A 23222-nucleotide genomic window follows, 5' to 3' on the forward strand; every position below is an offset into this window, starting at 1 on the left:
CAGTAATCACCTTGAATAAGCAGTTACTAAACACTCGTGGCCATTAAAAATAAACAAACCACACTGATAGCACAAACTGGGGCAGAAGTGTTTAAAACCTGTAGCGCTGTCTCTCTGAAAGAGTCCAGCTCCTGCAGCCCTCTGCCCCGGTTGTGGCAGGCTGCTGGGTATGCATTTCTGAAGAGCATCCATGGGTTGATGTCTGCTTTCAGCTTGGTTGTGCTTTGGTGTGTTGCTTAATTGTTTGTTTCCCCCACCCTTCTTCTGTTTACAGGCTGCTGAAAAGACAAAATTGAGAAACATTCCTGTAAAGTAAGTGGTTTTTATATCCATTTGAAAATGCAAGTTTAACAAAGTAATGGTGTACAATCACTAAAAAGACTAGGACAGTAAGAAGGGTGATGAAGGAGATAATAGGATTGAAGTTGCCCCTAATCATAGCTATAAAAGGATCAGTATCATTGAGGAAAGCTTTTGATTTCTCATGTGTCTCTAACGATTGCACTCCCCAAGTTTCATCCAGTTTCCATAAATTAATGTGTTGTCTATGAATAGCTGCCAAATAATATCACAATCATACTCAATACATAGTGCACCTAGCCTTGGGGAGGTTTGTACATGCTAAAAAGATTATGATTTTTAATTGCAATCCTTGAGAAGGTCTGACAGGGGGGAAATAACTAGGAATGTGCCAAATGATTTCTAGACACATGGGAATATTTTGCACCTATGTATCAAGGCTTTGCCATCCTGTTGATTAAGAGCTCTTTCTCACTCTGTGTGTGCATCTCTCTCACACCATACACACACGTATGTTTCTGCTCTTTACAATAGGGCTCTGTGAAGGATGAGCAAGCTACCAGGGAGCAATTTCCAGGGCATTTTATGAGAAGTTCTTAAATCTTAGGGCACCAGCAGCAACACTCAACCATATATCATTGAATTAAGAAAGTTGCTATATAGATGTCTTGGCTCTTGAGAAAAGGCATTTTCAGCTAAAGCTACCAGCAATCAGTGATTCTGTTTAAATAATGAATACTCCAGTCTTAATGGGCTCTTATGTACCAATAAAACACATATTTTTAGCTTCAGTAGGTGATCATTGCAGTTTAACCAAGTCCCAGTAACTGTATATTCCTGTTGCAGACAGAGGAAATGTTCTTATTTTTATAGTAGTTTGCTGATTATGCTGGCTTTTGGACTGGAGTGGTTTTGTATGTGTAAGAACATGCACTGACAGGACTCGCAAATCTTTGTATTTTAGCACACATAACCGATGAATACAGTTCTACTTCTCACTTGGCTTCCATTATGTATTGTCATTTACACTTTATAAAGTGAATGCAAAATGTGTATGAACACTCCTTGGAGTGATTAGGCAAGATGCAAGGTAGTCATAAGTCACTCTATGTTTCATGCAATCTGATAAAAATTAGAAATAGGATCCAGCAGGGACCTGATAGCGTGTGAAACTTCTAATAAGAGAAGGGACCTTTCTTGCCTATAGGGCTAGTTCAAATGCAGTGCAAGCTGTATTAAAGTCATTGTTAGGTGGTGATTTTTTTTAATAGAGAGTGTGAAATGAGCTTTGTTTTCACCTCACATTCTAGAGGATTCAGGAGTTGCAAGGTGATGAGAGTCCCGGGGAACAACTCCAAAATAATAATAATTTATCTTTTTTTTTTTTTTTTTTTTTTTTAGTATTTTGAGTCAAATTCTCAGGAATGGCTCAACTGAATAGAGTTTTCCCACACAAAACAGAGATATTGAGCCTTGCAGTCATTAAACAGCGTGTACTGGACACCAATGCCCGATTAATCGACCAGAAAGATTTGGGAGTGGGAGGAAAGGGTGATTTAGGTTAAATCATTCCTTTATAGGACTTGACTATGTGTAACATTTTGGAATGGAAGAAGGCCAGATGGACAGTCTCACTCTTTCCACTTACATGTGCATATTTCACCCTGTCATGTTTCCTCCAACTGGTTATTTAACTTCTCTTTCACTATGTTCATGGTGGCAGCTTCTATTAGTACCCTAGGGAATCCATTATACATATTAATTACACTCTGCATAACAAAACAGCTGAAAAATCTGCCTAGTATTTTTCAGTGACATGTAACTACTTAAGGTACCTGTATACAATTGTGATTGTATGCTAAAATACTACCTCTCAGGGCAAAAGTAAAAATAGTGCCTTTAAGATAGCAGTAGTAGATATGGATTGCATTTATATAAGCATCACAGCCACACTTGGTACAGCTCAGGCTTGTCTAGCTTTTTGTCGTTGCTTTTGTAGCTTTCAAATGTCAAAGAGAATTTCACTTGAATTTTAATGTTCTTCAGCTATGCAAAATAAAGTTAGCTTCCATTGTCATAAGGGCTGAAAGCTGTACAGATTCCTCCTACCATATGTGACTTATCACATACATTTTTAAAAACACATTTCTGTTATTAAGACATATGTGATAGTACACTTCTGCAAATGTGAATTGCTTTTGGCTAAAAGCCATGCACTAATAAGTTGAGTTGAATCTAACTGCATTTGACATCTGTTACAATAGATATATTTTTTACATATATAAATAAATATATAAAATATTCACTGTTGTCATTAGCATAAAAAAATTTCCTTGTTTTTACGTTGTGCTGACATAGTTCTTGTGTCCCAAAACTGGAATCAGAAATCACTCCTTTTGAAAGACTGGTTTATATGGACTCCTTGGACAGGGCCTAATAGTGCCGCTATCTAACATACTTGTTTAGGAGCATGACGAAGATTTCTGTAGAAATGGTCTATTTACTTTCCATTGCTCGGTTTATTAGTATTGCCAGTTTAATGTTTGGGAGGAAGTTTAGTGTTGTTTTTTGTTCTGTTGAATCCCTCTGGAACTTAACACTTACAGAGGGAAGAAAACAAGGAAGTTTCCTTACTACAGTTCAGTAAGGCAGCCAAGCAATAGATTTCTTAATGTCCAGGTGTCTAGAGGTGCTTAGACTAACTCGTGTGAACTTCCTGATGGCCAAGGTAGATGCAGGTGGCGTTTGGCTCCTTCAGAAGGCTTGGTGTCAATGCCATGTTGCTTGTAGCACTGCAAGACACAACATGTCCATAGGAACTCATCTTTAAGTATTGATAGCATCATCTGACATAATACTATAAAAAAGCACACAGAAAATAGCTAAGAAGTCTCTGTGTCTGCAGAACTGATTTTTTTTTAGGGGAGGGTGAGGGTGGAAATAGTGCAGTTACTTTTCCAAAAACATAAGATCCTTTTCTGTCTGTATGTGGCACCAAAGGTGGCCCCCATAACTGCAGAATCCATTGCATTTCACTTATTTATCCTTTTCTGCCCTTGTCATATAAGGAGCACTTGCTTTCTCACATTGGTTTTATCCATATTTATATTGAGAGTATGTAGTAGAAATGGGATTTCCTGGGTGCAAAATCCTAGATACTTTCTTACTTACTCGCTAGTCCTTATCATGCTGTTCCTATCCCTGAGTCTGAAAGAGGTAACACAACTTAAACAAGTTTATGGTTCTAAAGAGCTGCTTACATGGGAAATGGTTTTGATTAGGGCACATCCAAAGGAAATAATCTTCTGTATACCCTGTGATTTCACGAAAGAGGGGGAGAACAATGATATGATTAAAATTCAGTAGCAGCTTTGTTCTGAACCCTGACTGATGATCGCCTTCCCAGATTTTTTTCCAGACTTGGGTAGGCAACAGGAACCTGGATCAACATAGAGCCTAGAGAAATCCTGTTCATGTTGACTTGAACCACATCACTTGTCTTTTATCAGTGCGTTAGGCTGCAGGAGCCCCTCAGATCCAGGCACAGTCAGGGTTAGGCCTCACTCTCAAGTACAAATACACTTGGCTTGGCAGCCTGTACATTAACGTAGACTGAAGGTCAACCAAACCAGTCCTTTGTGTCTGCCAGCAGCAGAAGGTGGGGGAAGAAGTACGGCAATTACTGTGACATCCTCCACGGGGAGTATCCTACATGCAGCTTTTTACACTTCCATAACCACACATCCTGTGTTTAGGAGGTATCAATGGACTTATCCTCTGCGCAAAAGCTCTTTTGAAATCTGTTTATACTTCTTGTCCCCACAACATCCTGTGGCATTGAGCACCATAGTGCACGAAAAAATACTGTCCTTTGTTTTAAACCCTTTTCCTCATATATTCATTAAAATCCATGCAAGTAGTTGTTCTTACACAAAAGAGCAAATGATTACTCATTGTTCTTCATTCCTGATATTATATATCTCTGTTGTATAGACCAAAGAGTCTTCCTACTCAAAAGCCACTGATAATGCTGTTTTCCGTCTAAGTGTGTGAACCCACTAGTGAGCGAATATAGACACAAGGCAAGTCTCTCTGTGATTCGGAAAGGAAGGCTGTGTGTCTACTAGTCAGACAGAGACAGTCGTTAGGAAGATAACTAGTTTCTTTTCACTGTTTTCTATATTAAAGAGATGAGTTCTTTGCATGGCAATGCCTTTCTGACTAAGGACTGGATATGATGTCGCTCTAAATAAATGCCTCAGATTACAGTCCTTTATGAAAATGGCCAAATGGATTCCTTGGGAAAATCTGGGCAGGTGAAAGAATGATTTGGCTAAAACCTGATGTCATCCAACACTAGGAAATACAACAGTTTGTAAGAGAGAAATTAGATTTTTTAAGTGGAAAATGAATGCTTTTAAGAGTGGTCCGTGTAGTCCGTGAACTGCTGTAGAACTGTGAGAATATTGGAATTGACTTCTTGCTTCAGGGAAGAAAACATTGCCTTCCTTGAGTGTCCTTTATACTCTCTTCTTTTATAGTCCCTTTAAAAATCTTCAATAGAAAGCAATGGCATTTTCCCCAAACACCTGCATACGCTTAAATTTGCTGTAGATTTAATGACTTCCAGATATACGTTTTGGTATTATAGCTTGTGTTAAAATCCCACTGCTTTTTATATTTTCGAAATGTTTTTGTTTTCCATCAGCCACAAGTTTGTTAACTAGAAAGACTTCTGGTATTGTCTTTTCCTGCCATAAAACTCATCTTCTCCTCAGAAGGGCATCTGGCTTGACTTCATATGGTTTTCTGTCCCAACCATCATTGGAAATGCAATCCATTAACATTTGATATCTTGACATTTCAATTGACCTCTCATTTGCAAAGCGCGGTGGTATTTTTCATGGCCTTTTCATCCTTGATTATACATGGAATGGGAGTGACTGTTTCTACTGACTGCACTTTAAAAATATCTTTGTTTTACCAGCTGGAGTGGCACCTTGGTTTTCCCTCCCTGGATAGACCTTATTCTGCATGGAAAGTCTGAGGTCTAAGGAAATCACGCAGAGCCAGAGGATTTTCTTATTGACTCACTAAGCGGGAGGGCAAGCAGGTCAGACTGCGAGGGTCAGTTAATGTATGCTGTAGTAGCAGTAACCATAAACAGATCTTTTGCTCCCATTGGCAAAAGTACAGGCCAGTGGGCTAGGTCTGAAGATTGGTTTGTTTTTAACTAGTCAAATCAGGCATTTGCAACCAATAGAGGTACAAAAGGGTCGGTGTGCCGTTGGTACGCATGCTCAACTCTTCCACTGCAGGGTATCTCCTGTCCTGTATTTATAAAAAGAAGTCCGAAAGTGTGTCATGTCTAGGTTGAAAAAGCCTCCCATTCATGGATAATTGTGTGGAAGGATGACCATATACACATATATGTATGTATATGTGCATACATGTATACATAGACACCTGTGGACCATAGGTACCTATGGACATTTGTGTATGTGTACCTAAAGGACGTTTGCTAAAGGACTTTAACCACTTTTAAAGAAACAAAAAAGCCCAAACCTTCTATAACTCTCATTCTCAGTAAAACTCCCAAGCAATTTCCACACCGCCACCTATTAGTCTCTGCTTCTAAACCTTCCTTCCCCTTGTTTCTCCTCAGACTATTTCTGGTGAACTATATCAACCAGCACCAATTCAATTAGTCCTAAAAATCCATTACAACATAGTGCCTAAACCGCCTGCCCATATTCGTTTCTCAAAGAAATCCATTCATATTTATGTTTTAATACTTTAAGTCTAGCATGCGAAAGCACTCAAATCCCCAGTAGAAATCCAGGAAAAAGCCTGCTTACAGGCAATTACAGACAGTGTTCTTTAGCCCCTGATCCTCCTACTCTGTCCACTTAGGCATGTACATAGGTGCAGAGTTCGGACAATGGGATCAGTTTATTGCACCAGCAGTAAAGTCCCTCCAGAAATTCACAAAAACCCGAAATGCCACTGATTCTGCAAGTTGGGCCACAAGGTAGAGTCTGCACAGACATGCAACACCTGCAGCAGGGTCGGCACCTGGAGTATCACTATGAAAACCAACACACATGTGCCACTGTTGGTTTCCAGTGAGTTTTATTTAGGGGGGCTACGTTTCCTCAGCAGAATGTGAACTCTAGAAATGTTGCGAAGGATTATTTTACTCTTACAAGTTAAAGGTTAGTGTTGGAAATGGATTATAGAACTGCCGCTTTTAAAGTGTTTGCAAAGAAACGCACATATTAAATCCTTTTTGATGATATCACATTAATCCCTAAATACTGATTTTTATGTAAATTTTGACTCTTGCAAAGCTCTGACAATTCAGCTATCCCTGTGTGGTTTTATCAGAGCTCAATTGCTCCTTTAGATCTTTTTTCCTTTTTGCAGTAGTTTTTGCTTTATTCCAGAGTCATCACGGCAGCTGGAAGATGTAGTACTTTAGACATAAAATAATAAGTCTATTTAATATTTTACCTTTATTTTCTGAATTTCTTCCTCTGACACATCTTGTTAGATATATTTTTATCAGTCCAAACTATAACCACAGTAGGGCTATTTTTATTTCTAGGGAAATGATGCATGATAACTACTGGCAGGGCCCAAACCAGTAAATCAGTCCTGTTCCAACCACAGAATGTATTAAAAGCCTGTAGCCTGTGGTAATAAGTTATAATTTAGTTGACTAGCAGTTTGTTTGGACTTAAAACTGTACAAATGAGTCACATTGGCTAAGTCCTGAAATATAAAATAGTTTGTGCTTTATTAAGGTTTTCAGCTACCACCACAACAGGTACCTAGAGAGAATACACATTTTTCAAATGGGTGCAATACATTTTTGTAGTGAAATGCTTCCGACTTGATTGTATAATTTATAGTAGATGGTTAAATTACCACACGTCCTGTGCAGTGCACAATGTTTGCTTACAAGACAATGAGATGAACAGACTCTGAGAGCTCATTCATCTAATCTCTTACAAATCTGAGCACGCACCATCAATACCAAGCACGGCTGGCTGTATCCAGCCACGAGGCGCCCCTCAGCTGCCATGCCAGGCATGTTGCTCAGTAGCCGTCACAGAACTTCAGACCGCTAGAGAAACTTTCTCTTTTGTGTGCTTTTATTTACAGAGACATGTATATGCCAGTTGACCAAAGCTAATCGTGCATCTGTGTAAAATTTGCCCGGAGTCTTGCAGCTGGACAAAAGTCCGCATTTTAATTTTAACTGGGTCAGTTTTGTTATTTTTGAAAACAACATTTTTACACCTTCATTGTGATACAGCTTGTCAAGATTAAATTTAGATCAGTTTTTAAAAGTTGTGAAAAAGTGGAAGTTTGAACCCACAAAACCTTTTTTTGCCCGATTCCTTCATTTGACAGAAAAAGAAGTTAGTTAAGGTCAATATTTTTTTTCCAGTTTTAGCATGTATCTGCTGTTGATCAGAGGAGTACCTTTTCTTCTGTCCTCACTCATGCTGTGGTTTTGATCATTTTAGATTTTAGATTTGTCTTTCTGGTTATCATTTTTAATTTTAAGTTACTTAGCATTTAGTCAAACAATTTATTCTAAGTGTTTGCTTTGGGCATTGTATTAAGTAACAGCTGTTTTCTAACTACCTGTGATCTTTTTTAAATTAATGCTTTAAAAATGTGCTTCTGAGCAATTAAGATATTGCAACCAAGCAACAAAGGCTAGCAAAATTGAAAAAAAGGCCTAATCCTGGTATAAATGGGAGGACCTGTTCTGCTGGTTTCAGTACAGCTGCCTAGATCCAGCATAGGAACCAGCCTTCAGATCTCCTACCCCTGAATTTCCCTGTTATGCCGTTTTTGTGCTGCTGGAAGATAAATAACCAGAGCAAAACTGTAAGTAGTGTTAGTGTACAAATATGACTATATGGTTTATTTAGGTTCTAGCATGTGCCAGACATTCTCCAGATGAAGGTCCGTGCCTTGGGGAGCCTGGTAAGAGGCAAGGGAAAGAGTGACCAGGCAGTGGGATTTAACTGAGGCAGTATCTTTGAAATCTGTAGGCCTCTGTCTGCTCTCTTTTGGACTGCAAAACTCTACTATTTTCACTGGCATTTCTCCTAATTTTACCTTGGTGTGAGTGGGGAGAATGAACTTTCCTTGCTCTTTCTGGCTTATGGCCTCATGGAAATATATCTAGTAGGTTTCCTCTGCCTTGCGGGGTCATGAAAATCGGGCAGAAAAAGGCGGTCCTCCTTGCTATCACCTTTTATATACACAAAAATAAGTGCCTGCCATGCAGCAAATAGTCCTTTACTTTGGCAGTAAGTGAAATAAAAGAAACACAGGTGTCTTTCAAGCATTTATTTTTTTTAAATACAAGTACAAAAAATTAATGATCTTGTGCTAAGTGAGAGAAGTAGAAAAAAAAATCCAGTCATTTAGGATCGATGAATACGAAAGAAAGGCAAAAGCTAGATAATGTTTCAGGAAATAACACTGCTACAAGGTTAATTTTGCCTAGTACAACATTTCCTAGTATTGAATTGCCTGATATACTCCCTCAGGGATTGCTCCTGCGCTTGCAATAATCGAGACTGATTTTATTGGAAAATCACCTCTGGATGAGAGACATACTCTAGAGAGAACTTTGCATGGGTACAAATAGGTTTTTGGTGCCAGTGCCATGTTGCCCAGGCCAGCACAGTTATAGTTCCCAATCTGTCTGTGCATTCAAGCAGCAAATTCATTAGCAACCCTTCTGGCAGGATAGAAAAATAGACATATTAAGGAAATTTACTTTGAATTGTTTTCAGGATTTGTTGGATAACAGTTCAGTAATCAAATTGCGCCTCCTAACAAGAGCATTAAATATTTTTATTAATAATGGCAGAGAAGCTGCAGATACTCCTTTAAGTGCAGAACACTTTACTGTAACGCTATGTGACTTGTAAAGATCATGGATGAAAGAAGAGATTAGCATAGTTGGAGAGGGGGTACTTGTAATGTCGGAGCTGATTTTTGTTTTGTGTTGTATGTTGAGGCTGTGTTGAGTCGCGTAACTCTCACATTACAGATGTAATGTATGTTCAAGTATCGGCTCATCTGTCAGAGCCTGCCAGTTTGTTGGCTCTTTAATTGTAGAAGCGGACTGTATCTTGACAGCGCTGTGCTCTCTCTAACTATGGGACCTAAGTTCAGATATATGTAGCGGCTTCCAGGCCCTGTCAAGTGGAAACTGAGCATATTGTAAACAGAGCGCGTTTTGCCTCCAGCTGGGAGGAGGGACACGTGGAGCGCCCGCGTACAAGGGCCCTCCGCTGACCTTGGAGTGACTTTGAGTGTGGGGAAGCTGGAGGAGCACTGGGAAAAGGCTGATTCAGAGAGACAGATGAGTGAGGAAGAAAAATCAAGGAGATTGGCACAAGGACGGTGGAAAAAAATCTTTCTAAAGAAAGCAGGAAACATTTTTACACTCAAGCACCAAGCCCTTATAATCAGGCTCATCTGGCCACACACCAACAGTAGCGAGAGAGAAAAATAGGAAAGGCAGGTGCAAGCTAAGGTCTGTGCAAAAGCTAGTGTTCTGCGGGGAAAAAGGAGCGTGGACTGAATTTATTAAAGAATAAATTACATTAAGCTGCAGGAACTGACAGGGTTAAAAATTAGGATTGTAAAAAATAATCTGTGCACTCTGTTTCCTAATTCCTGTTGTCTTCATGATTGTTTAACTGTGAAGAGGAGAGCCACCCTCGGTATCAATCATAGTAAGCTATTTAGACACAGAAATAAGTGGCATATGGCTTAGCACTTTTGGGTCTAGCAATCAAGTAGCAACCTTCTGCAATACAACTGTAGTTTGGTTCCCAATGGGCTTCACTTTGATGGTAAGATATATTGAGTTCCCTGTGTCATTCAAAGACAGCAGAATTTCATACAAGTTGGTGTTAGCTTCCTCTCACTTCATTTCAATTTTCAATAACCAGTGTCATCACATGTAACAGTTTCTTCGTAATGGAACTTCATGTCGAATCAGATTTGTCTTTCAAGTGAAAGAGCGCTGTGAAAAGTCTTCTGAAATACTGATCTCTGGAAAAATTCTTACCACAGTGAAAACGGGGAGGGATTATTTATTTATTTATCCTAAAGATGCTTAGGTGCCCAATCCCCAAGTCATTCAGGAATACTCAGAAGAAAAGCTTTAGGATTGCATTTGGGGATGGTATTAGCATTCTTTGCAGGACTTATCCCAGGTGATTGCTGAAGTCATTGTTGTGGTAAGTAAATGGAAAATACTTGTTCAGTCATATTTTAAACCAAAACTATGATATTTAAAGCCAAGTTCTCTGTAAGGGGATTTATATCAGAGGAAAATTTGTACTTCAGATATTAATTGATCCCTCTGTATTTCAGCACATCACCTATTAAATACTAACATGCTTTGCTGACACAGAACTGCTCCTTTTCTGGTATTTACCTTCTCTCCATCAGCTCAGCCCCTGTCCCTCGGCAGTGGAGAGGCATCTATGCAGGCAGATGGACGGAGCCAAGTGCTTTGCCCACTGGAGGACAAAGGCATGGGCCCTCCTGGAGGTCAGGGTATAGGGAAGGAAGGGGAGGAACTCAAAGAGTAAACAGCCCAGAACGTGCATCATGGTGAGCGTAAGCCCACAAATCAAGTGTCTGCCAGTTCTGTCAGGGATATTTCTGGAGAAATCTGGTGTCTTGGAGAATCTTCTACCCATGCCAGTGCTTGAACCTATCTCATCCCCAATGGGCTGCAATCTCAGTTCTCTCTTTAGTGCCCCTTCTCCATAAGATTTCCAAAATGGAGGAACTCTTTGAAGGTCCACCTGTGTCGCACAACCTGTGCATTGAGAATCACCTGCCAGCTTATCATATAGCACCTCCCATGCACACAGATTGTGCCAGACAGCATGACAGCGCAAGCAGTGTTTTTAAAAAGAAAATTCTGGGCCACAAATTTACAATGAAACGCTTCCTGTAATTCACAATTGGTCTTAATATGCTGTAAAAAGAGTGACTGCAGACAAATGTCTCACAGCTTTATAAGCCCAAGGTTTACCAAGCAGCAAAGATGATATGGCTATCTGTATCGCATATCCAAGACTGCCCATCCCATAGTTTTATTTCTTGGCAGTTTCCTACAATTTTGTGAAATATTTTTTTAATGTGACAAAGTCACTTCAATTACGCAGTCATTATAAGTTTTGCCAAGGTTGACTATGGATCGTTTTGTGTTCATTAGAGCACAAAATTAGAATTTTCATTGCTGCAACTGTAAACAGTATTGGCTCAAAGGAGTCAAGCTTTTTTCCCTCCATAAAATCTTGGCTATGCTATAACTGAGGACTTCCATGGTTTTTTGACAGATTTTTTTTTTTTTTTTAACTGCCTTCTGGGTTGTTGGATTTTTTTCTTCTTATTCCTAGTCTTTGATATATTTGTTTAACTGAATAACCAGTTCCCTTCAAAATGATGACATTACTACTATGTGCATGAACAAGCAGGTGCAGTCAGTGTGTTTCTAAAGCTGTGAATATATTATTTCTTCAACTTCTGAAGTGTTATAGCTTGGTGCTTGTCACTTCAGACCCAGTCAGGGTTGTAAAAGTACAAATGGTCTTCAGGAAATAACCCTGTTTCAGAAAATACTTCATCATCTGCTTAAGTCTCACTAAGCCCCATTAAGCTTTCACTTAAGTAATCTCAGAGTTTATTACTTAAGTAATAATTAGAGCTTCTATTTAATATTCTCATGAATTTATGGATATATATGATTGACTTTGCTGATGTAAATATAAAGAAATTGCATCAAAACCAATAATTTTATATATGCAAAAATGAAGCATGTAGGAAATAAATCCAGCACAGTGTTTCAAGCAATGGAGAAAAACCAGAAGTGTTTCAAATAAAGTCCAGGCTTTCAAAAGCTGCCTGAAACAGATAAACAGTAGGACTACCTCTTCTTGTCTGTGTTTAGAAAAATAAATAAGATCCAGAAAAACATCTTGGAGAGAAGGAGATTGCATTTTTCACTTGATTTTTATAGTAATTTCTTTTAGGTTAATTTAACCTTCTTATTGCTGATTCAGCTCACTAGAAACAATAGTGTACTAGGTAGCAGGAGACTGCTTAGTAGAAAACATAACCAAAATGTCTCATCTGCTAGTTTTCTGGGCTGAAGGTGAACCTACGCTGCTCTACCTTCCTTCTCCGTCTCTTAGAATTAGGGAGTTTGTGCTGCTCCTCACTTGTGCTTCACTTGGAAGAATTTTCAGGCTTTGTTTTTAACCTAATGTGTACTTACAAGGAAGGAGAGATGACAGAGACTATTAAGAAAGTACCAAAGAACTTCAACAGACATCCCTATCAGAGCTTGTACAGCAGCAGTCCTCTGCCTTGTGCCTACAAATCCATGGAACGTGTGCTTCCCATGGCATGTGGCATGCTCATGTCTTGCCTGCCCAGTCCTTAGCATTTTTTATTTTTTTTTTCAGATATAATATGCCATGATAATGCCATTCAGGATATGTCAGCAAATGCACCAACAGGCTTTATCAGCTTATACCTCTTAGCAAAACCTGGAGCTACAGTGAATGGGGACAGCAGAGATACAGCAAAAGCATATCTCTTCCTCTTAAAGAAATGTGTTTAACAAGATTATGTACTATTTGCATTCCGAATTTGCAATTAGCACCCCATGAACACACAATGAAATCATCCAAGTGGCAGATAATGTGTTAGATATATGTAGTCAGACTTTTGTAGATTAAACACACTATTAGATATGTGGTAGCACAGCTAAAGTAATGGATTTTATAGAAATCAATGTAATCTGAATAGTATGAGAGCTCATTCCTTTATTAAACCTGTGAAGTATGTATGTTTGTGAATGCATGTGTGTGCATGCAGGAATGCAAATTACTCAGTGGAAAGATTAGCAAATTGTGGATTGTGGAAGTCTTGCTGTATATAGCAGAAAATTTTCCTTCAAAGCACATATAAAGGTTTGATTCTGCAACTTTATTCTCAACCCTATAATTTTCACTAGCTGGCATAAATTAGCAAGCTAGAAGTCTAAATATATGTGTCTGACATGCCTCTCAAAAGAAATAAGACAAATGCACATGGTGAAACAGGAATAGAACGTGTAAAATATCTGTGCTTTTCTGTTCATAGGTTACATTTAAGTCAGGGAAAAGAAAAAAAAATCCTTCGACTGCAGTTTATCTATGTTGTTTGTAGTCTGGACTTCTCTGAATATATTTCTTTTGAACTTCAAGGACTTTCAGTCTGTAAAGAACCTGGCAATGCCAAGCATTCCTCCTCTACCAAATGTGATAATTTCTGAATCCAGACAGTGGCTTACTTGCATTAATGTGCTCAGTGGTCTGGTGGAAATCAGTAAAATGATGAGCCGCAGTGAAGGGGGAAGGCGGGCCTTCCACATTTATTTATTCTGGATAAATGGTGCCCATTAATCTATCAGGAAAATATGGAATTAGCAGGGAAGAAACCACAGTTGCAAATTTGGCAGTTGCTAGCATGCACAGATGGTCTTTCAGTGTTTTAAGATTTTCCAGTCTTTTGATATTGATACCAACACTGAAAAGTAGCCCGTGTATTGCTAATGTTTATCTAGAATAGCCATAGAAAAATAAGATTGTATATTTTGGATTGTTCAATCTCCTCTCAGTGTATTTGCATAAAGTTTTTTAATCTTAAAGGTAAACTTTTTATGCTCTGTCTGTCTTTGATTATTTTAAGTAGCATAATTGACATATGATTTCCTAAAATAAGACAGACGGGTAGTATATCAAGACAAAGGCACTAGGAAGAAAGAGAGTCTTACATGTGAATTATGTTGAACAAAGTTTGCAGGTTGGTAGTCCGAATTGCTTTCCTACTCTTACAGATAGCATGCTGCTTTGTAAAGCGGTGATCTCAAAACCAAGCTGTTGAGTCCCTCCTTGAAGAGTGTTGTTTATCATTATTCTGCTGACAAGCACTGATTTTCAGTCACTGTAGCTTCACTAAAGCTGGGAATCTGACCCTGGCAGTGTCTGCATTCAGTGTTTCAGGGCATGAAGTCAAGAGGGAAGGATAATGTCATACGCTTAATTTGCTTTGGGGCTGTTTGGTTGAGTCTTTAAAGACCTTGTTGAAATATTTCACAGAGGAAATCACAGAATAATTCTTGCCAACTTTACTTTGAGTTTACTCTCAGCTGACCCAGAGGATACAGTACCTTAATGACTGTTCTGAAATGTGCCTTCTACAGTGCTGTAGTTGTGTACACAACCCACATATGCACAGGACAAAGACATCTTTGACTACAAACAGCCCAAGGTGCTCTGTATTAACAATTGGTAAAACTGCTGGGGAAAAAATAAATTAAAAAAAAAATTTATCTCAGTGCACCACAAATTTTAATCTGGTGAAAAAAGATCTGAGATGCAAAAGTTAAGTGAAAGGTTTAGATGTGTGGCAGGAACACTGTATGCTGCTATCTCCAGTGTGTCCAGGTGTATAGGTCTCATTTATATCGATCTGTATGAAGACAGATAGACAGACAGATGGACAGTCAGGCAGCCGGACAGGTAGATATGGACATCTGGTTACAGGCATGTCAAGCCTGTAACAGAGGTATGCACATTAGGTCATATAGGTATGTTTCTAAGACTTTTTTAGTTTTGAGTAAAACAAGGCAAATGAACACTGACTTGCCAATATCTACCAATAAAAGAAACATTTCTGAAGAATTAAATATTAGATGCTAATGAGAAAGTTTTCTAATTACTTTCAGCAGAAGTATTCCTCAGCATCTGTGTGGATACCATAGAACAGACCTAGAAGCACCTTGCTGCTTCAGACGCTAGTTCCCACCTTTGATGCACATAGCCAAATTTCACGTACCACCTCAGAAACAGAACTTGGTTTTGTTTTACAAGCAGGGGCGCAAAGTGTAGAGTTTTATTTCCCAGCTTGCCAACAGCCATCTTGGGTAAACAGTACTTTAGTTTAAGCCATACCTGTCATACAGGGCAGAAGAATTGTGCCATAGATTTTGCAAGCTACACTTCTATTTATTCATCCCAAGAGAATGGTTGCCTTTTCTGCAACCACCCGATACTATTGATTAATGCTTGGTGTGTAATGCTTTGCAGCCACCTGATCTTTTTCTAGAAAACATCCTCACTGGTCATTCTCTACCTTGTATTTTTGCTGTTGAATCTTCATGATAAACTGTAGTGCCTTGTGCTGGTCCACACTGAATTTTATCCTGTTTCTTCAGATCCTATCTCTACTTCATCAGGATAATTTTATATTCTGACCCATCCTCCAAAATACTTGCACACCTTCTCACATGGGTGTTATTTGCTAATTTAACAAACATACTCGCTGTTCTCGCATCCAGAGTGTTAATGGTCTTCTAAAATGTCCATGTCTACTGTATAGCTACTGTGACAGTAGTTAGGCTTTAGTCTTAACAGATGTTTCTTGCCAGATCTATAATAAAAATGAGATATAACACTGATGATGATTTGCGCGATTTATGTGATCTACAATGGACGGCTTACCAGAATGGATCAACCCTTTAAAATCTTGAAATGGTGCACATCTTGCAGGACTTCTTATGGAAGCCTGAACATCCTGGAGGGTATGAACTTTTCAGCTTCTTTGCACATATGTGTGACTTTCATTTAGCAAGCCACAAAAATGCACAAAAAACTCACTGCGACACATTTCTAAGTCCCTCACCAGCAATTAAAGGCTCTGCAGCTCTGATTGTCTATTTGCTAACCCACCACATACAAACTTCATGAAATACTGCCCACTGTCAATGTTTTTGTAGCACTGTCAATTCTTTTGTTTTATATGTTCCTGTTTTGTCGTGAAAATTGTAAATTGCATTAAGGAAAATCACAAATTTTTTTCTGGTCTACATGACATTTAAGAGAGTAGTGCAGATCCTACTCCACTAAGGGACAGAGATGCAAAAACAGAGAAAAAAAATGGAAGAGGCTGAAAGGCAGAGAGAAAGAAGTAGGACATAAGACTAGACTTAGAAATGAGCATGCAAGACTGTTGTTGTGTAAGCAAAAGCTGACCCTGGTCAGCTCTAACTAGTGTTATCTTCACTTATTCCAGATATTGCTAGAGGAATTTCTTCATTTGTTTAATATCAACAAGCAATTCATCTAGACTTCACTCAGCAGTCATATACAATCATATCATCACTCATGCACATACTCCAAAATTCATCCACACATTTCAAGAATAAAGCCACATATCTAATAATATATGTAGAAGATTGTTCCGGACATATACTCTAGCATATGTACTTCAGCTTCTCTTTTAAAAGGAGCCATTTAATTTTATTTTTTTAAAAACATAATGGTGCTACAGTCAAATGATGTTTTAATCACTGCTCTAAAAGTCTTGGTTGCAGGGTAAGAGATTCCCCACTCCTTTTGTCCTGTGTCCTCCGCTGCGGTGAATTTCCCAGTTCCTCTCCCTAATTTACCCATGTAAAGGTATATAGAGACCTGAATACTGCCTCCACTCCAGAAGCTGTCTCAGATCCTCACTATCCTGCTTTTGCACCATCCTACAGGAGTTCCCTAGCTTTTGGGGAACACTAGCACAGCCGTGTTCACTTGTGTATATGTACAATGCTGTTTGTATTTATAGCATTTGTTTTGCTCTGTCTTCTAAACAAAATGTCCTGGAACTCAGGCCCCAAGCTCTCTCTGGTCATTTTCCTGCTCTTTGGGTGTTCCTTACTGCATTTGTGCATACCTGATTGTTTTATTCTGCTTCAACTGAGTTACCTGCGTCCATCTCTTAATTTCATAATATTTGTCAGAGTAAAGGCAGAGCCGTGGGCTTGTGGTTTGGCCTGATAGAATATTAAGTGTCATTCTCTGCATGAAAGCATTTCTGACTCATTTTTATGCTATAACTCCATCAAAGATTATTTTTTCTTGGCCCATAACCATTGTACAATGATCAGTCTTTTAAAGAAAAGTGCGTGTCTCCAACACCAAAGCCCAAAGTAGTTAGTTTTGTTGTCAGCTTTCTAGTGTACCCAGGAGAAAATCTATCCTCTGCCATCCTTGCAAGTGAGAACTCAGGGAACAATCTCACATCCATTTTTCCATTTAGGTTCCCAAGTGCCTTTGTGTATTTGCTCTGACCTTATGTTGGGAAGAGTTACAAGTTACTAGCAGTCATCTTCTCCGTATTTTTTCTGTGACCATAATTCAGTGTAATGGAAACATTCCAAGACAATTAGAAACACAGTCCATAGAGCAACATGCACTCAAAAATTCGGTATAAAACACTAACCTTCTTTAAAGAGGCAAACCCCATCAAGAAGATGGGGTTATTGAAAGTCCTGAAGCTGTTCTTCATAAGCTTTACACTTTGTTCGTGTACTAGACTGCATCTTAAATATAAACCTATCATCAGGTTTAGCAAATCAATACCGTAAGAGTGTGAAATGGTCCCCAGAAATCTCCAGAATGCCATTTCACAGTAAAAGCAATTGAAAAAGAAGCTGCAGTGGAATATCTTATGAGATAGCCATTTAGATCACAAAAGGATCATAAAAGTCAGAAGCAGTTTGTTTGAAGCAAGGTTCATAATATAACCATACAGAGCTTGCTGGGAAGAAAGAGGAAAATTGCAAACCAATTTGTGGTTACAGCTTTTTCTGTCAATTCTACAGGGATTTAAAACTTGTAAAAGGTAGAACTTCTGCCATCTTACATTGCTCAACTAGAAAGAAATAGCTATAATCATAGTAGCTAAACAAACACCAATTATTGAAAAGCGATATAGTCTTCATTAACTTCAAAGCAATTAGCACTTTTTTAGTTCATTTACTGCTGAGCAAGGTGGTGTCAGACAGTGTGGCATTTGTCAGTAATAATCTGAGCATCTTTTGAGGCTTGCCTTCCTATATTCTCATAATATTTTGTCACTGAAGTTTTGATACTTCATGCGCAATAAAGGCATTAATGAAAGCATTAAAACGAATGTTTCTGTGAGTAAATGCCACCTGAGCATGCCACCCTGTTTCAAACGTTTTGTATCACATAACTACATATTTCTTAAAAGATGATTGCGTCCCAGTGCAGGATAATAGGAGCAGAGCATTGTGGAGGAAGTTGTATGTCACAAAGCAAAAACCACACTGTAAATAAATAAATCAATTCATTTTGTCATGCCCATTCAATTCTACAAGTGTCTTGTACACAGCCTTTGAATCAATATGTAAACTTTGTTCTTCAGTAAGAGCCAACCCATGCCCTGGCTAACTAGAACGGCTCAGGTCGGATTTAAATGAATCCCTCCAATGGTTGGAAACTTAATTAGGTTGCCGTTACAAGTCCTTTAAAGTTTTTCTTTAAATCTTTATGATTCATGGTTGATTAGAAGCTAATATGGAGCCAGTCTACCTTCTTCTTTGCTTCCTTTTTAAAAAAAGTCTAGACAATAAAAATAGTTTCTGTTTATTCTTCTGCTAACATTTCTCTTTAAAGAGTGACAGTGCTTTAATAAAGATATAGGAAATGAAATTTCAGCTACGTTGTACTCAATCAGATTACTTTGGACAAATGAAAAGTAATACTGCCTCCTTTAATACCATTAGAAGAATTGGTATTGCAGAGTTCTTTTCAGATCGCAGTGCACTGACGATTAGAGGCCTGATGCTGTTTACCCTTTGGTGACACCCGTGTGCTGTGTCGCTGGGGAGTGTATCAGTGGTGAGCTGTGGACACGGGAGGTGGGGGGCTAACGTGCTGCCATGCACGGGGAGCCTTCCCGCTGTCCTCACTGCTCCACCGTAGGTGAGGCTAAAGGGAGCGCAGCCAGCGCTGGGGGAGAGCAAGGGACTGTGTACGTACGTAACCCTCGCGCCTAGGGATGCTCGCCACAGCACCGTTCATGGACTGGGGCACAGCCTCGGTTCTCCTGCACCTCTGCAAGATCCAGGAGATTATACAGGATTATCTAGCTACAGAGGATCAGTACCTTTAAGTGCTGGTTGTCCTAAAGAGTTCACATCTGCGTAATGGAGTGAAAACACAGAGGCTGCATTTTTTCTGCTACCTTCTAGATGGCTGACCCTGGCCCATTGCAAGGAAGCCTAGCTAGCCAGCTCTGGGAGGACCACATGGATGGCCGGCAGTGGCGGCACAATGGGTTTTTGCTGCCTACCTCTGTGTAGCATTGCCAAAGACTCCCTTCTTCATGCAGATTCACAGTTGCTGTCATGCTGGGGCTTCTCGGGCACCAGGCATGAAGCACAGCAGGCCTCTGACAGCTCTGCAGTGGGACATGCAGTTGCCCCAGGATCAGGCTAATATCAAGTTGTGCTCTTGATTTCCTAAGCTACTGCTGTTCACTCCTCGGCAGTTGAAGTCCTGGGCTGTAGAGCACTAAATGAGTGCTTGAAGTGATTAGGCATTATTTATCTACATTTGTGAACAATGCATTTCATTCATGTCATCATTTACTGCACATATTGGGAAAGTTATTGGGCTCTTTGGGCAATTTCTGTTCCAGGAAGTGAGTGTGGCATTTTTTTGTCTTACATAACCCTCCATTTATCTCCCAGAGCCTGCTTTCTGGATCACCACTTTTTTTTTTCAATATTGCACATATTCTTGTGTCAGAAACAATGAGAAAAAAAACCCACATTAAAACATCTGTTCTAATCCATTTATCAGAGAGGGACAATTACAAATAGCACTTTACCAATTAATTAGTAACCTTATTCATCGTATAAACGCAAATCATGCTAAGGCAGCTTCTTTTCCTTTGCATGATTTGCACCATTTTTATCATCTTATGTGACTGATGCTGCTGAAATAAATTTCTCAACATGGCTCAGAAAGACAAAGGCAAATTATCTCTTTCCCCAAGTGAGTGTTAATGAGCAGGAGGCTGGTGTGCATTATCTCTATCACTTCTTGCAGTGTGCCTTGTTGCAGGCTGGAAAAAAAAGAAATCTTAATTATGAAATGCCACTAGAAAATCCTTTGTCCTAGTTCGTGGGTAGCCAGAGCACTCTGCTAGCACAGGGCTGTTGGTCTCTGTTAGCCACATCAGGAACAAGGTCAGTACAGTGCTGCAGCTGGTGGGCTGGCTGGGCTAACCAGCTTGTGAGAGAAGTTCACAGTGTTTAATAACAGCAACAAATACTCCTGGCAACTTAAAATCATCTGCAGGCTGGAAGCAAAAGGACACAGATGCCACTGATAGCCGGTCTGTCATTACAGACGTAATGCACAGCCCTCAACTAGTGTAAGGCAGCGTTATCTACATGTACTTCCTTAGATCAGCGTCATTTTATACCAATGAAGAAACCGTTTGTCCCATGAATCAAAACCACTTCTGGCATATCTCTATTGATTTCTTTGGAGTTACCCCAGCAGAGAATTTTGCTCCAAAGCATTGCAGAAATAGAGAAAGCTGACAAGATGAGATGAGGGGCTAACAGCTGAAGCCATGAGGTATGAGACATAGAGAGAAGACAGACAGTTTGTTGCTTTGGGGAAAGCAAACTAATTCTCAAGATGAAAGATTTATTTTTTTTTTTAATCCTACTTACTTAAGAGAATGTAAATAAAGGCTTGTCTTACATAGCTAAGCTTATCCTAGCTTATTAGACTCTCTGAGTAAATCCAAAACAATTCAACTTTACTGAAGGAAATATCTATTATATATATAAAAAAAATTATTTCTTTCTAGCTCAGTGTTAGGACTTCCAGTCAAAATAGACTTCTTAGTACTAACATTTGCTTCAAAAGACAGTATCAGCAATGAGAAATGGGACAAGGGACTACGTCAGTGGCATGCAGCTCTTGCTCATGTTTAGAAGTAAAGTTCAGGCAGTTTACAGCCACCAGAAGGATTTTGGGAGATCTTCTCATAAAGATGTGGATACTTTCAGTAACATTGAGCTGAAACAAGGAAGAAGAGTATGACACTTCCCTATGAAATTGTGGAAGTTTGGTGGTTTTTCATTACTTTTTTGTACTTCAGAGCAGCAGCACTTTGGGGATATGGTTTAGAATCAGCTCCAGCTCTCAGTCATGTGAACGTGAGCTGGATCAGTTCCTCCATGACATGCAGTTGTAGTCGAGTTCTATGTGGAAACAAGCAAATGTGATTGAACATATGCCTACGTGTCCCAGGCAGCTACGGAGGGACCTTCACACTTCTCATTTTGCAAAATGCAAGTCTTCAACCAGCATTTTAAAAAGTCTTTGAAATGTGAAGCAAGTATAACTGATACAGAAGTGTCTGGCTGGCTTGTGTGAATAGCCTCAAACTACTTTCCTCTGAGATGCAAATGATACTGTTCAGTGCAGGGCACACTGATAGAGATGATGATAGGGATGCTTCAAGGATCAGCATGTTACCCAAACAGTCAGCATGGCCATAAAGGAGGGAACATCTCTCAAGGAGATACAGCGTGGGCGTTTATAGGGTGAATTCCTCCTATGCTCTGGGAAGTGAATCCCAGTGCATCCCAATCCAGTGTTTTGGAGAGTTTAGATGTGAATATGTGCAGGCATTTAACAAGATATAAATGGTATCCTGAATGTCCCTGGTTGTATTTTACTGCAGCAGCTTTCTGCATTTGGAAAGCAGGAGAAAATGCTCTGGTAAAGTCCAGTCCAGGGGCCTAAAAACAAGACTTGACATATGAATCCTATTTTTCCATGCCTGCCTTTTGTTTCCTCAAAATCTCTGTAGTATTGGTCAGACAAATTAGAACTTTCCAGCCCGTGTGCCAAGATTTAGACATCTTAAAAATCCTTATAGAAACAAGAAGTACTAGAAGTTTTGCTTGGGATTTGGTAAATTGTTGTGGGAAATGCACAAGAATTTGGAATAAGACATTTTGTTGAAGACTTCATGTGTTGAATAAATGCATTAGGTGTTCTCATGTATGTGTAATATATACATCCTAGATGGCACACCAGCATGCAGAAGAAAATCACTCTATTAGTTACATCACTGCAAAACCTAGATGTAGAGAAGAGCCTGGAAACTCTTAGCAGATTCTCCTTGGTCTTTTTGTGAAAGTATGATAAAACAGATATCTGTTGGTTGTGCATAAGAATGAGGAAAATTCTAGTGTAGTCTGAAAAACTGACTTTTTTTACAGTAAAGAAACAGACTTATGAATTCAGCTATATTAAGTGCTTTTTCATAAATATCTCCAATTAAATAAAATATTTTGACAGTCTTGAAAACAACATGCTTTTATTAAATTGATCTAAAGGTTCCATTGGCTTTGCATTGCACTGCATAAGACATCCCTCATAGACAGGATGCAGCCAACTTAAATCTCTCAGCAGGGACAGCACTCTGGGCTTAACTGATTACATAAAACATTTTAAGTCAATTTAATGAAACAAAATATTTCATTGTGGATGAAATTAACTCAAAATATTTTGTTTCAATTTTCCCAATAGAAATGTGTTACTTTGGAGGAGAGTTTGAAATTTTCTTGCAGGTAGTAATGCCAGTTTTAATGAGAATTTGTTTTTGTCAGGTTATCCCAGGGGAGAATTTCTAAGAGCTCTGCTATGTTTTCCATAGAAAATTAATTAGAATTAGAATTAGAATTGCACTTCACAAGTCCTGCTGGGGGGAAGATATGTGGTACAACCTTCTGCATCACCAGTGGAGCTCCAGACTCTCCAAATAAGTTACAGTAGATTGCAGTAACCCTGCACAGCTGCGAGACGGGATCAGGCCATGGGCCTCTGCAGGCTTGTACTTGGGGCAGTGCCTTTAGGTGATTTAGGTTTGCCCGCAGCGGAGGGGTGAAGAGCACTACAGATGCTCAGCTGCTGTTC

The 23222-nt window shown here is 39.2% G+C and overlaps 1 protein-coding gene across 1 annotated transcript in view; it reads left to right on the plus strand.

Moving 5' to 3' along the window:
* Positions 1 to 23222, plus strand: part of AFF2 (ALF transcription elongation factor 2) — a 275384-nt gene that overhangs the window by 198569 nt on the left and 53593 nt on the right. The window contains exon 10 of the mRNA XM_086470685.1: positions 275 to 312. Coding sequence (XP_086326811.1) covers positions 275 to 312 — 38 coding nt within the window. The remainder of the gene's footprint in view (positions 1 to 274; positions 313 to 23222) is intronic.

The sequence above is a fragment of the Leptosomus discolor genome, chromosome 9 (assembly GCF_034619465.1).
Source record: "Leptosomus discolor isolate bLepDis1 chromosome 9, bLepDis1.hap2, whole genome shotgun sequence".
In the NCBI taxonomy this organism is placed as follows: Eukaryota; Metazoa; Chordata; class Aves; order Leptosomiformes; family Leptosomidae; genus Leptosomus; species Leptosomus discolor.